This window comes from Propithecus coquereli, unplaced genomic scaffold (assembly GCF_000956105.1).
Source record: "Propithecus coquereli isolate 6110/MARCELLA unplaced genomic scaffold, Pcoq_1.0 Scaffold1, whole genome shotgun sequence".
Classification (NCBI taxonomy): Eukaryota; Metazoa; Chordata; class Mammalia; order Primates; family Indriidae; genus Propithecus; species Propithecus coquereli.
Window position 1 is genome coordinate 26,485,595 of NW_012133857.1, and position 15,480 is coordinate 26,501,074.

General features: G+C 38.8%; 1 protein-coding gene across 1 annotated transcript; it reads right to left on the reverse strand.

Moving 5' to 3' along the window:
* Positions 1–990: 990 nt before the first annotated feature.
* On the reverse strand, positions 991–14,491 carry PSMD6 (proteasome (prosome, macropain) 26S subunit, non-ATPase, 6). The gene is made up of 8 exons (XM_012637756.1): positions 14,158–14,491; positions 13,202–13,407; positions 10,049–10,194; positions 9,581–9,800; positions 9,357–9,465; positions 3,756–3,924; positions 1,366–1,443; positions 991–1,217 (listed from the first exon to the last, which is right to left on the reverse strand). The coding sequence occupies exons 1-8, from the start codon at positions 14,300–14,302 to the stop codon at positions 1,121–1,123; spliced, it is 1,170 nt and encodes a 389-aa protein (XP_012493210.1). The 5' UTR covers positions 14,303–14,491; the 3' UTR covers positions 991–1,120.
* Between the last annotated feature and the right edge of the window lie 989 nt (positions 14,492–15,480).

Here is a 15,480-nt window from a genome sequence, read left to right on the forward strand (position 1 = left end):
TTCAAATGAGATCATGTGTTTTCCCTCTAACATGTTAATGGATCATTCCCATCAGCAAATGCTCTTAAAAAAATACCAAAATTATTCTTTTGTTCCCCATCCTTTAACAATAAAATGCCATTTCCCATTCTCTTTAACTTGCTTACCAAAACTGCTCAAGGTCACCAGCCATCTTTTATATTTAAGTCAAAAAGTCTGGGATCTGCCTCCACTAACTTTCTCACCCCTCCCCCACTTGAATCTTTTAGCAAATCCAGCTGCTTCTACCATTCATGCCAACATCATCTGGTGTCCCCTCCAGCTGAATGCCATAGTGACACTTAAAAGGTAAGTCAAATCAGGTCATTCCTCTGCTTAAAACTTCACTTTCCATGTCTTTCTATGTTCTAGATATTTGCATGGTCTCTCCCTCCTTTTTACCTAAATGTCACCTTACCAGAGAGGCCTTCACACTTGATTTCACTCTGTCCCCTTTCATAGCACTTATCTCTAACTCACCAAGTTTATAATTGAGAGACAAGGAACATTGTTTTCCTCACTGCTATTATTACGGTCTTGTTTTTGGAAAAAAGATTCAACGTGCTAATTTATATAGGGTTTTTAAAAATCCATGTTTAGTAAGATTGGGCCTGGTAGATTCTGGAATCCAGATTATTCCAGCCTCCTAAAAATAGGCAATTTCCTCTTATATGGTTACTTATTTCTTTTATGTGTTATGTATCTTCTGTATACCAAGTGGGTAACTGTTTAATTGTGTACTCTTCTTTCTAAAATCAGGAGGCTTAAAGGTAAGAGATAATGGGCTTGTGTTATTATCCCTGTGAATCAGGCTCTGAACTCAGGTACTAAAGTCTCTGTGTAATCATCATATCGCAAACCAGAGATGCTCAAATGACATAAAATATTTTTCATTAACGAATAATTCAAGTGACATTATTTTAACATTACTGGACCTCATCAAAAAGGCATATATGTTTTTAAAAAAGCAAATTGAGAGAAACAATAATGCAGTATTTATTTTATACAGCTGAACTGGGCACATAGTGAAGTAAGCCATAAAAATTCCAAATAATTATCTCTAAAATAATTATCTCTAAAGGAAATCCTTTGTTATATGGCTTTACATATTAATTACTCTGGAAAGTTTCTGAACTCTGTTTAGTAGCAGATCTCCTTTCTTGATAGTTTCTTGGTACTGCCAGTTCTTGCTATCAGGTCTGTAAATAAAGTCAAGAAAAAAAATAAATTATTTAACCAGTCACATTACTCCATGACAATAGTTGACCGACCTACTTCTAAAGGGAGGCACTTAAGAACGCCCCTTATTCTGAGCAGTATAGCAAATCATACACAAAATAAAAATACCTGTTGGTTTCTACTATTTCATTCACTTTATCTATTTTGCAGTGTAGTCTCCCAGCAGCAATAAATCTGGAGAGTTCCCTAATTTAGAGGAGGAAAAAAAAAGCATTAGCCTTATAGAGAAATCTTAGAAAAATACACACTGCACTGAAATAGTCCTTCAAGGTAATATTTAGTTTCCCTTCAAGCCAAGGCTATGACATTACAGTAGTTGGGATCGTCCCTGGTGCACTGCCGGATTTCAGTCATCCACCAGAATAAACATGACGCTGGAAGCTCATATTCAGATGGAATCTGGGTGGCAAACAATGGAACCACTCATATCAAGTCTTTAGAGCTACAGAAATGCTCAGAGAAAAACATTAAGAAGGAAAATCAGATTTATTAGGGGAAAAAACTGATAAAACTAATAAATTATTTCAAACAAAAGACCAAAATTATGAAACACAGCCCACGGTTATGTAAACATGTCAACAGCAGTAGTGTTTACTGAAATAATGGCCTCTTCCCTCTCCAACACTATCTTATTGAGTCTAAGGAGCTAAGGAACTGGGAGGGAAGAATGATAGAGAATTATTGTGTAGCCCACTTTTAAAAAGGGGATTTTACCTAAAATTAAGTTTGGGAGGGCAGGGGGCAGAATCCATAAAACCCTAGACTTGAAATTCCTAGGTTTCACAGAAATGTAGGACAGGCTCTTTCTAGGTAACAACTCGAGCTCAATGGTACAACCTTTGCCTCTAGAGCTAGTCTTAGAACATGAAGGAAAAAAAACCAAACAATTCAACCACCACCTGAAATGTACCAGCCGCCTTGAATTCACTTGTCATCAAGAGGGCTTAAATAATACTGCGGTGTGTCTACTTTCTGCGTCTCCTCATCCATAATTTCATTTGAACCTCACAATGGCTTTATCACCTCCCCATCACAATTAAGAACAAGAAGCCAGGCCAAGCCCTGTTTCACACGCTACTGACTCATGAAATAATGTCCAGCCCCCATCCGAAAAATGAAACAAAACTTCTATATTTGTGTGTTGGTGTCTGAAACTTGCTGTGAAGTGGCTAAAAAATAAGATGGATAGATATGTGAAAAGCAAATATAATAAAATGGTAAAATTTACTATACAATTCTTTAGAACCTTCTGCTTGTTTGAAATTTTTCATAATAAAATGTTAGAAAAAAACAAAACCACTAAAAAGAGAATGGTCTTATTTAAATGAATTGCAGCTTCATTTAAAATTGCTATATAGCCATCACTTGTTTTCACCGTAGACCACTGAAAACTACATCATCAAGATTTAAAAGACCTAAATTTGGGAACCACTGATCTGGATTCCACATGGACATTACATATTGTGAATGTCTCTTTTCCCCAGCTCTATTCCCACCACCCTAGTCCAGGCTGCTGTAACATCTCCTCCCCGAACTACCTTGGTCTCTCTGCCAACCTGCTCTGTATAAATGAGACCTTGTCCCTCCCATGGCTTCCCACAGCACCTAGATTAAAACCCCAGCTCCATACTGTGTCCTACAAGGCCCTAAACAAGCCCAACTCTCCAACCTCAATGTTCACAATTGGCTATTCTGTAGCCACACTGACATTTTGTATTCCTGCAACATCTAAGCTTGTTCCTAACTCAAAGCCTTAGCATTTTCTACTCCCTCTTTTGCATTTAGAGGACTCCTTATGTCTGACTCCTCCCAATTCAAATCTCAGAGTCGACCTCTTCTCCTCAGAGGTGCCGTATCTAGTAGTCTCTCCATGGCACTATAGCATTTTCCTAAAGACTCATTTCTATTTGAAATTACCTTTTATGTCTACTTGCCATCTCCTACTACAGCAATGAAAGGCCCTGAAGATGGGGACTTAATACCAAACATATAGTTAACTATTTGTGGAATTACTTACTGATTTAAGTGCTAAAATGTCCAATATTTAACACCCAATTTGAACGGAATTGCAGCAGCAACCTAAAAGTTGGAAGTAACTATCAGAGGCAATACGACCAATTGTAAAATACAAAAGATCCAAATCGTTACCGTAGCTGCAGTGTGGTCCAAAAAGAAGGGTTTTTTTTTTGTTGTTTTTGGTTTTTTTGCCTCTAAACATTATGCCATAAGAAGACTACTTTGGATAACTGGTCTAATGACCTTTAACAGATCACTTAACCTCATTACAACTCAGCTTTCACATCTGTTAATGGAAGATGCAGAACATGAGGAAGGCAGAGGTGACAGATATAATTGTTTTGAGAATATTTAGAAAAAAATTCTTGGTTTTTTTTCTTCTTAAAATTGAGAAAGCCATTGCACACAAGTAAAAAATGTATATTTCACATACTAAAAGGCAACTTTAAAACAAAAATTAACATGGTGTTATTTGAACTTACTGATCAATGAATTCCACACCAACACCAAATGCTTCTGCCATATAGCCGAGGGTTAATGACCTGTATGATTCCAGCAGCTGGCTGTATGCATGAATTCTCATTTCTCGCACATAGTATCGATAATGAGGGGCAAAAAGCCAGTCCTTTTTCATTTCCTGTTCTACAACCGCTGCAATGAATAAGATGACAAATTATAAGAATCTCCAGTTCGGATAAAAAGATTAAAAACTAAAGCAATTCTAGTTGAGTCCAAAAGACAGATCAAACAAGTAGAGAATTTCTCACTGCCCTCCCACATCATCGATGGAAGCAGCAGCACTGGTAAAGGAGATGCCAGCTTCTCCAACATCACACTTAAGCAGCATTTGGCTATTTGACATCTTGTTTACAGATGACAGAGTTCATGTACCAATATTTTAACCATGGGTAACTACTTATGCCTTAAGTAAAATTCATTTTACTTCTTTTTTTAAAACAATACTAACAGAGAAACAGCAGGTATGGTGACAAATGAAAGACATACAGACCAGAAAAAAGTATAAATCAGACATTTTCAAAAGTAACAAAACTTAGAAGCAATAAAGGGAAAGACCGATGATTCCTATTGTCTATATAACAAAACATTATGAACAAGATTTGAAGACAAATGATAAACCAGACTGACTTACAAGACAGTAAGAGTGAATAGCCTTGATCTAGAAAGAGCTCTTATAAGTCAGTAAGAAAGAAATTGAATAGTAAAATGCATAGAATATTACTGAGGAATCTGCACAAATAAAAATTATTTTACTGAATAACTACTGTACACCACTGCTCTAGATAGTGAAGATATGGCAGTGAACCAAAAACCAAGATCCGTGCTGCTACAGTAACTAAATTTTCAAAGGCCTGAGATAGATGAACAAATACACAAGATAATCTCAGAGAATGACAAGTTGTGTGAAGAACATAAGTGACATGATAGAGTAACGAGGGAGCCCCCCACTGGACTGGGGTGGACAGGGAAGACGTCTCTGAGGAGCTGGCTAAGCACAGAACAGGATGCACAGAGCAATGCAAATGATACAGAAGTTCAAAGGCAGGAAAAACATGACTAAGCCCAGGAGGACAAACCAGAATGTAAGCAAGGTCTCAGCTACAGGGATACAGAATGTGAACAAGAGAAAAGAATCAAGAATATACTTACGTTTGTGGCTTGAAGAAGATGGAAATCCCTGGAGAAGGAGCAGAATGTTGTTGTTTTGGGGTTTGAGGGGATGGGGGTAAAATTCAAGCATACTTGGGCAGTGTTCACATGGATCTGCCCATTAGACAACCAAGTGAAGATATCAAGGTGTGTTAGGCATGGGTCTGGAGACATGAATTTGGGAATCACTGCCATCCAGATGTATTTGATGACCGAAGGAAGACAGGGACAAGGTAATCACCCAGTCTGAGGCAGTAAGGCACGGTGAGGTGTAACAAAGGATGAGGAGGTAGGTCCAGAGAAAGCAAGAGTGTGTGACTGTGGAACCAAGAAAAAGTTGTGGTGAGAAATCAAGGATGGTTGATGTCAAAGCAGAGAAGAATGAGTAAGGGAACACATGATTTAGCAACATGGAGATTCAGTGGCCACTAAACAGGAGATGGTGCTCATTCTCACAAGTAAGAAGAGAAGTACATAAAACATCAATAAAATTATTTCTGTCCTCTCAGCCTGGCTAAGACTGTAGGAGAGGGTGGGACAGGCTCTCTCAAATGCTATACAAATTAATAGTATAACTTGTGTGAATGTAAATTGGCACAATGTTTCTGGAGAGCAAATTAATCAAAGTTCAATTCTTGGACTTTTTTCCTAACGAAATGGGAAAGATGCATTGTAGGAGTGTTCAAAACAGGGTTGCTTATAATAGGATAAAGCCGGAAACAATCTAATTTTCTATCAGTAGAGGATAAATTATGGCATATCCAATACACTGAAATACTAGAAAGTCCTTAAAAAAGGATAACCAGGATGATTTGCCAATGTAAACTCCATTTTGGTACATGACAGCTACTTAAAAGTACACACTGGCTAAATAATCAACTATTTATATAGTGACATGAAAAATTATTCATATACGGTGCGAAGAGAAAAAAAGGTACTTAGAAAATAGCATGTAAAATATACAAGCATTGGTCCAGACAATACATATGTTTAAAGGTGTTACATGCTTGTGTCTCTGGATCCAAGTGCCCCTGGAAGACACACTTGAAACTTGGTAACAGCAGTTGCCTCTACAGAAAGGACACTCTAGTGATCATAAGTTAGAGGAAGCCTTTTTCTTCTTTATATGATAATGTTCAAAAATATTCCATATGTACATATAACCTTGGACTTTTTGTGGTTTTGAAAGTGTATATAAATGAATAAAAGGTCTAGAAGGGAAGATATATAACAAAATATTAAAATGACTATCTCTGAAAGAATTTTATATATGAATGAATGTGTATATGGATTTGGGGGTGGGGTGGGATATGATACTTTTCGCTTTCTCAGTTTATTTAATTTCTAAAAACAATCAGGTATTACTTAAAAAAGATACTTCCTTTTTCAACTGGAGTATTTTAAAGCACATTGGCTTACAAATATTTGGAAAAGTAAACAGTCTTACAAAACCCACTAAGCCCTACAGGTCTTACTATAGGAGTGCAGAGAAGTGATATGAACAATGATGACTCTTGTCATCAAAAGAAGATTGACTTGGCCGGGCGCGGTGGCTCACGCCTGTAATCCTAGCACTCTGGGGAGGCCGAGGCGGGCGGATTGTTTGAGCTCAGGAGTTCGAAACCAGCCTGAGCAAGAACGAGACCCTGTCTCTACTAAAATAGAAAGAAATTAATCAGACAACTAAAAATATATAGAAAAAATTAGCCGGGCATGGTGGCGCATGCCTGTAGTCCCAGCTACTCAGGAGGCTGAGGCAGAAGGATCGCTTGAGCCCAGGAGTCTGAGGTTGCTGTGAGCTAGGATGACACCACGGCACTCTAGCCCGGGCAACACAGTGAGACTCTGTCTCAAAAAAAAAAAAAAAAAAAGAAGATTGACTTATTCTGTCTTCTGCATTTAGAATGTCTGGGAAGTGTATAGATTTAGTAAAGATAAAAAGTGTCATCCAAAAATCTTAGAATAAAAGGCTTCTAGTAGGGATGGGGAGGGTGGGAGGAGGTTAATACCTTAAACCAAAGGTTTCCAAAGCCATCAATTTCATTATACCAGGATGGTATTTTCCTCCTTAAATTATCAATTTAATTAATGCAGCAGTTACGCAGACAACTCAATAATGTACCAGGCACTGTGCTGGCATTAAGGTCATTATGAAGATAAAGCATGAGGTCTGCTCAAATAAATAAGAGACAAACTAAGAATCACAGAACAGTATTCTAAGTATTAGCAAATGTGGCACATGGCCAATAAGTACCAATAAGAAAAGATGCTCAACGTAAGGAGTCAGTGGAGAAACGCAAATCAAAATCACAATGAAATACCACTTCACATCCATTAAGATGCCTATACTCAAGAAGATACACGATAACAAGCATCGGATGTGGAGGAAATAGAACTGTCACACTGAGCAGGTTAGAATGTCAAACGGTGCCGCTACTTTGGAAATCAGTCTAGCTGTTCCTCAAAAGTTAATCAAAGAGTGACCCAATGATCCAGCAATTCCAATCGTAGGTATATATACTAAGAGAAATGAAAACATATGTTCACACAAAAACTTGTACACAAATCTTCATTACAGCATTATTTATAATAGCCAAAAAGAACAATCAACCCCAAAGTCTATCAACTAATGAATGGATAAATAAAATGTGGTATAGCCACATAATGAACTATCATTTGGCCATAAAACAAAATGAAGTACTGACACATACTACAACACGGATGAAGAAAGAAGCCCAGGCACAAACAGGCCACATACTGTATGATTCCACTTACGTGGACTATCCAGAATAGGCAAATTCATGTAAGACAGAAAGTAGATTAGTGGCTGCCAGGGACTGGGGGAGGGAGGAATGGAGAGTGACTGCTAATGGCTACAGGAGTCCTTTGGGGAAGATGTTCTGGAATCAGTGATGGTTGCACAACCTTGTGAATGAATATACTAAAAAAACCACTCAATTGTAAAAACCACTTTAAAATGGTCAATTTTATGTGCTGTATAAATGTGAAGTATAGCTCAGTTTTTTAAAAGGAGGGGGCATAAAATAAGAGCTCTAGGAATGCAAAGAAGAGATTTGTTCTGATTGAGGGAAGCAGGGAAGGGTTCCATATTTGAGTTAAGTGATCACCAGGAGACCCCAACCATAAAGGAGGAGAAAAGCAATTCTGCAATATAACCTGTTGGGCAACAGCAGCCATGGATGTATGAAAGGATAAGGCCAAGTGAGTAACTCATCATGCTGGAGGGAGAGCCCTGTTCCTACCATTAGGTGAGGTGAGTAGTATGAATTCCCATAAAGCTGCCTAACTTGTATGCATAGAGAAAAGTGTTCCACAAACACTGGGCCCAAACCCAGTGCAAATAGAATCATCATCATTTGGAGTCCTCCATTCTCATTTTTCATTATTAACTTTGTGAATTTACAGCATAAACAAGAGATTGAATTATTTAATCAATGCCAAGTTCTCTAAGTTTTTGGAAAATCATTTGCGAAGGGCCCCTGGGCAAGCTAATTCTTTTACCATCTTAATAATTTGTGGTCATTAGGAGGAAACCAAATGGCCAGAAAGGAATGGGACAAGATGGGAAAAAAGTAAATTATGTAGAGCAGGATCACTATAAACTAGCTTTGGAGGAACACAAGTATTTTCAGTGGATTATTTTATCAATCTATAGCCCTTAAAAATGACTTGCAAATCACCACAAAGATTTAGCTATTGCATAAAGCAGCAGTCTCCAACCTTTTTGGCACCAGGGACCAGTTTCATGGAAGACGATTTTTCCATGGACTGCAGGGGGGGACTCAGGTGGTGATGCTCACCTCTTGCTGCGCCCCCCCATCCCCTGCTTTCCTGAGTTTTATGTAAGACGATTTTCCCACGGGCCGGGGTGGTAGTGGGGAGCTCTGCAGCCCAGGGGTTAGGCACTGCAGGCATAAAGAATAACCCATTGTTGAATTCAAGGCTCAATTTATCTCAACCCAAAATCAGATGCAGAATTCCCTCACATCTTTCCCCGTGACAATCAATACTTACAACCATTTGCTCACTTCTGCCTTATATCCCCTTAAAAAACTGCAAACCGGCGGTCTGGCAAAATCCTCAGCAAAGGGCCAGAGAGAAAATATTTTTAGGCTTTGCGAGCCACATAGCTCTCTGTCACATATGCTTCTTTGTTTTAAAACAACACTTTGCCAATGTAAAAATCATTCTTACTCCTGAGCCATATAAACAACCCACAGTTTGCTGACCCCCATTCTAAATAAAACTGGGCCAATTAGCCATACTGATCAAAGACCTGCAGCTACCCACACACTCCATTTCTTAGATATGTGAAAAATCATCTTAGGCTATTTGCACACAGGATCAGGAGTAAGATGAAGACAGATAATCAAAATGAGCAACTCTATCCTTACCTAATGATTGGAAGAAAGCTGAGTAACGACATTCATAGAGTGAAAACAGATACTGCCGAACTGATGGAAGACTGTGCAATACTTCAAGAATCTCTGCTCCTTTAATGACCTAGGTATTACCAAAAAAAAAAAAAAAAAAATACCTTTTTAATGATCTTTGTGTATTTAAATTAGAAAAGCATGGGACAGTCTTTAAATATGAGCATTAAAAGTTCAGCCATTACCTTTTCCCTGAGATCTGGTCTTTCTAAGGCAATCATGCTGACATAAACAGTGTAAGTCACAAACGTTTTATAATCCATGAGTTCGTAGGATGTAAATGTTGAAACGGTGTCAAGAAAGAGTTCAGCTGCCTGTTTGAAATCACGAATAGCCACACAATAAAGACCCTGATATACTTTTAGGCGGTTTCTTCTGTCCCAGTCTCCTCCTTCTTCTATTAAGCTATTAAATAAGAACAGTAAGATCATAATCTGGAAGCAGACAATGCCACTTTTTAAAAGTTTTGTGTTATTTTCAAAGAGAAAACAGCTTTTAACAACTTGAACCTAAAGAAAATATTTTACTAAAATAAGTACATTATCATTTGACCAAATTTACTAGTTGTAAGCAAAATGGCAAATTTCTTATCACTTTCTCATTTACAGAGCATCATAATTTAGAGGGAATATATCCCCACTTTTAAAAAGTACCTTTTGGCTTTTTCTGTGTTTCGTGTGATGAGATCATTATCCATATAAAATAAGCCAATCCTAAGGAGATAGAATACAATATCCAGTCGGTGACCCAGGGCCACGGTTTTATCGTATGTCTTGCGAAAGGCTGTCAGAGCTCCCTCCTGTCAAGAAAGCCAAAGCAACAGGTAAGAAAAGGTTGTAAGTTTTCAAAACTATCACCTGTCTGGAATTTCTTTAAAGGGAGTGGGGGACGGGTAGGAATAGAGATAAAACAAAATGGACCTTAACTGATAATTGTTGAAGCTGGGTTAGAAATACACATGGGTTTATTATACTATTTTATACTTACATAAAGTACAGTTGACCCTCAAACACAGGTTTGAACTGCACGCATCCACTTACACATGGATTTTCTTCTGCTTCTGCCACCCGAGACAGCAAAACTAACCCCTCAGCCTACTCAATGTGACGACGACAAGGATGATGACCTTTATGATGATCTGCTTCCACTTAATGAGTAGTAAATATATTTTCTCTTCCTCGTGATTTTCTTAATAACATTTTCTTTTCTCTAGCTTACTTTGTTGTAACAATACAGTATATGATACATACACAAAATATGTGTTAACTACTTAGCGGTAAGGCTTCTGGTCAACAATAAGCTATTAGTAAAGTTTTTGGAGAATCCAAAGTTATATGTGGATTTTCAACCACATGGGAGGTCAGTATCCCTAACCCCTGCAATGTTCAAGGGTCAACTGTAAAAAAAATAAATAAATAAAAATAAGAAATGCCTAACTTATTCTTATATTCTAAAAAATACTAAGAAAAACATTCATAATTTATTCACAATTTTTAAGTATTCTCTCCTTTGTTCCATGTATTCCATGTTTTCTCCTTTAATAATTATAATATACTACATCAAAATAACTTTACTGTAAATTATCTGTCTTATCACTTAAAGGGTTTTAGCAATCTTAGTTACTATTAGAATATAACTCAATTTGTAAATACACAATTTTATTTCAAAGCATTGTGGAATAAAATGTTTCTATTGCTTTAAAGACAAGAACATGAATAAAATCATTTGTTTATACTTGGTACTTTTCACTATGTGTCTGCCTGGTTTGTTTTATGTAATTATGAGTTATGCTTCCTAAACTTATAAAAGGGACTGGCAAGACAGCAATGAGTGCACCTAGCACTCAGATCTTGGTTTCAAAATATTATGCCCCACTAAAGGGACCCAGGGATCCTACGAGAAATGGATGATTCCAGGTTTGAAGAGTGAAAAGTAAACTACTGAAAAACGATCCTAATTTTGAGCTTGTGATATCTTGTTTTATCATAAAATAAGACCAATGAGATAGATCAAAAAGACAAAGAAATTCTCTTGAAAGAGTCTGCACTAACAAACATGCAGCAAAGTGACCACCACAAAGAATAAAGACTATTGTCAGTAGTAACACGGTGAATAATGAATAATATAATAAAAACCCATTAAGTAGTTAATAATAGTAAATCAAATAAAATATAAAAAATAAAAGAGGGTAAATAGGAGAAAAAAAAGAAAGCTGTTCTTTTTGGAAGAATACTACTTAACAAACATAGAGGGAATACGGTATTAGAACATGACCAGTTTACAATCCCGAATGACTCAAGCATGTCCTTATTGAAATTTTCTAAGTCCTGAATGAAAAGTTTGAAGTTTCTCATTAACACATAATACATTAATCTTTAAAACCAAAAACACAAACACACACAACCTAAAAGTAAACGCAAGCTATTGACTATTTTTAAACTTTTCTGTATTTTTGAAATTTTTACAATGACCAAGTCTTAAATTTATAACCAGAGAAAAGAAAAAAAATCTGTTTTAAATTTAAATTACGTAATAACATTTAAGCACTTACTTTGTGCCAGGTACCAGTCTAAGCTCTTTGCCCCTATCTTTAATCCAAATTAAGTCGAAACTGTCATTATCCCTATTTTACAGATGAGGAAACTGAGGGTTTAGTAAATCATATAACTGAAACTGGAAATAGAATCCAGGCAATCTGATCCAAGAGTACACACTATTTCATTTTTTATAATGACATCATGTCACCCCACATCTAAATAATTCTGTGTGTATGGCTTAAAATTAAGAATATTCAAAGCCCATCCTCTTAACCATTATTACACAACTACTAAATTAAATGTAAATACCCAGTACTGGTGAGTCCTCCTCTAGAACACTAACAGTGGAGTATACATAAGCCAGCTGTTATATGGAACTGGCCACACATTAAAATAAAAATTGTTCATTGTTCCAGCAATTTCATTTCATAGACTATATCCTAGAGAAACACTAGCATATGTACACACAAGATAACATACATAAGCATGTTTTTACAGCAGCTGTTTGTTAAAGCAAAAACAGCTAAAAACAACATACGTGTTCATCAATAGCTGAACAGGCAAACTATGGCATCGCTCTACAAGGGAATATTAAGCAGCAGTTAACCAGAACGAGCAAGGTTTATGGACATTAACACAGAAATACCTCTCAGATACAATGCTGAATGAAAGTAAACAGAACTACATGAGTACACTATGATCCCACGTATGTAAAAACTTTTTAAAAATACTACCTATTTTTTACTGGTATATATACAGGCATGTAAATGCACAATAAAAGAACTATTAATAAAAAGGTTACCTCTGAGCAGGTAGGGAGTAAAGAAAGATCAAACAGAACTTCAGCATTTATTATCATGTTCTCAATTCTTACAAGGAAAATACTACTAAGTGCAAATTTTTAAAAGGCACCAGAACCGATGGTTCCCAACCAAATGAGAAAAGGAAACCACTAAAAACGATCCCAATTTTGTAAAAGCTGTAAACAAACAAAAATCTCTGCATGTGCACCTGTGTTTTTATTGGCATGGAGAGAGATGCAGACGAACACAGACTGGGCTCTTGCTTGGGGGCAGATGGTAGGGTATTGCAAGAAGACTATTTTTTCTTTATTCATCTTGACATTGATTCACTAGTTCAGGTAAGCATGATTACCTGTGTACTTTTTAAAAAAGGAATTTAATTTTTAAAATGAGATATTATTAATCTGGAATGGTTCTCAATTTTAGATTATACTAACTACAGAGAGGGGAAGCCATATGCACTCACCTTGTCACCTATCCTGCAGAGGTACTCGGCTTTTGCCATCATTGCATCTCGAATTTCGCTCTCTCCCAGATTCTTCTCTGCATCTTCCAGCTCCTCATCCAAACGTTTCAACTCTTCTTCATTTGCCTTCTTCATTTTATTGAGCAGGTCCATGTCTATCTGCCAGTCGAGGGATTTGCACAAGGCTTCATAATAAGGAGCCATGTCTGAAAGCCAAAAAAGGGATGTATGAGTGGGAGCCACGTGCATCCTAAAGTCAGCGTCTGCCCACCTCTTACCCACACACAGGTCATATACCAGTCCCCTACCCACTACTAGGAAGGAATGGAACAGAGCTTAACAAACGCTCGGCAAAACGCGGACATCTGCTGGTGGGAGGTCTCTGCATGAGGGACCCCGGCACTGCCAACCTCCTAGGGCTGGAGGCGGGCAACACTCGGTTTACTCCCACCGGATTCTGTTCCAAAGGAGTGTTCAAACAAGGGAACAGGCAAGCCTGTCCATGCTCAGATACGTATGTTCAACATACACCACTAAGTGCCACTCACTGCTGGGAAGGACAAAAAGAACTGAACCCAAGTTCCCCTTCACACGGAAAGCTTCCTGCCCCACAAGGAACACATCTCGCCCGGGAGCAGCCTTGAACAGCAGCAAGTCACTGAGCCTTTGCTCTGGGTCTAGCACTGCGCTAAACACCTCAGAATTTCTCCCAAAGCTGCCCTCAAAGGGGAAGGACCCACACAGACGCAGACCCTTCTGAGAGTAAGGCGGGTTCCCCTAGGGCATCCCCAACAAAAGGAAGGCCCGAAGGGCCAGAGAAGCCAGGCCTGGTCTCGGGGACCCCGTCAGAGGGACGCCTCGGAGGCCGGGGCCCCACCGGGGAACATTCCCGCGGGCTCCGGAGCGCGGGCCAGCGCAAGCCTAGGCCGCTGACTCGGCGCTCGCGCGGGCCTCACTGTTGTCTCGGACGGCGGCCATCAGCTCGTCGCGCACGGCGGCGTCCCCGCGGTGCTCGGGCAGGCTCAGCAGGAAGCGCAGCTGCGCGATGCGCAGGTCGGGGTTCTTGGGCAGGCCTTCTTCTTCCAAGTTCTCCAGCGGCATCGCGGCGGCGGCGACAGCGGCTGACGGCAGACGGTAACTCGGCTCGGACCCGCGGCGGCAGCGGAAGCGGGAGGAGTCAGCGAGTGCGCCCGGCCGCCTCCGGCCCGGCTTCCGCTCCTGCCACCGCCGCCTCCGGCAGCGTCCCCTGCTGGACGCCACCGGGAAAGCCTCGCCCGGCCTGAGCGCCAACGCCCCCGTGTGGTCGCCGGCGGCCTTTCCTCGCTCAAGGCCCCACGGAGTCCCCGGGGGCAGAGGAGGGGGGCGGCCCAATGCCAAAGTTCTATTTTTTGAATCTCTTCCTCCCTCCCTTTTTAGCTATTTTACTTTTCATTCCGTTTGTAATTGATAGGGGCTGGAAATTTTTTGGAAAAATTTGAAAATATAACAGTCGCAATACAAACAACCACCACGATTTGTGGAACCCTTACTCTTACTCATCTCATTTTAATCCTTTCAACGCTAGGAGGTAGTACTCTTAGCCCATTTTGTAGATAAGAAAAATTGAGGCACAAAGAGGTTAGGGAGCATAATCAAACAAGGTCATGTAAAAGCTATGTAGCAAGGCCTAAATAAAAACTCCTCTCTATAGCCCACATTCTTTGCACAATTCTAAGAAGAAAAAATGGCATCCAGAATTCCACAGTTTTTATACAACAGCATCATCATTTTGTTTCTTCATAAATTAAATCATTACATGCCTTCATTTTCAGCCATCTTTTGTTCATGTTGCCAGAGTCTTCACAATTGGTAATGTTCACATAAAATTCCATATAATGGATTTACCGTAATTTACTTTTACCCTTCCCTCCGTTAGAGGTGTCTTTTGGTTGGCCAAAATTTTTATTCTCCTAATACAAAAACTAGAGAAAGACCTTTGGATGCATAGATCATTTCGTATGTTGCATTTTTTTCCTTAGCATAAATTCCCAGGAAGGGATAATAGACAAAGAAGGAAGGATTTTGTGATTTGGGTATACTTAATGTCAAATGGCTTTCTAAGAGTTGAACCCCTTTGTATAGCCACTGAAACAGTTGGAAACTGCCCCATTCTCACAAGCAGTAGGCATTAGCACACATTTTAAAAATAGCATTTGTTTTTGTCAAAAGGAAACAAGCATTTTGAAGACAATTCAAATAATAGAAAAAAATATAAATGGCAAAGAAAAAATTCCTAGCAC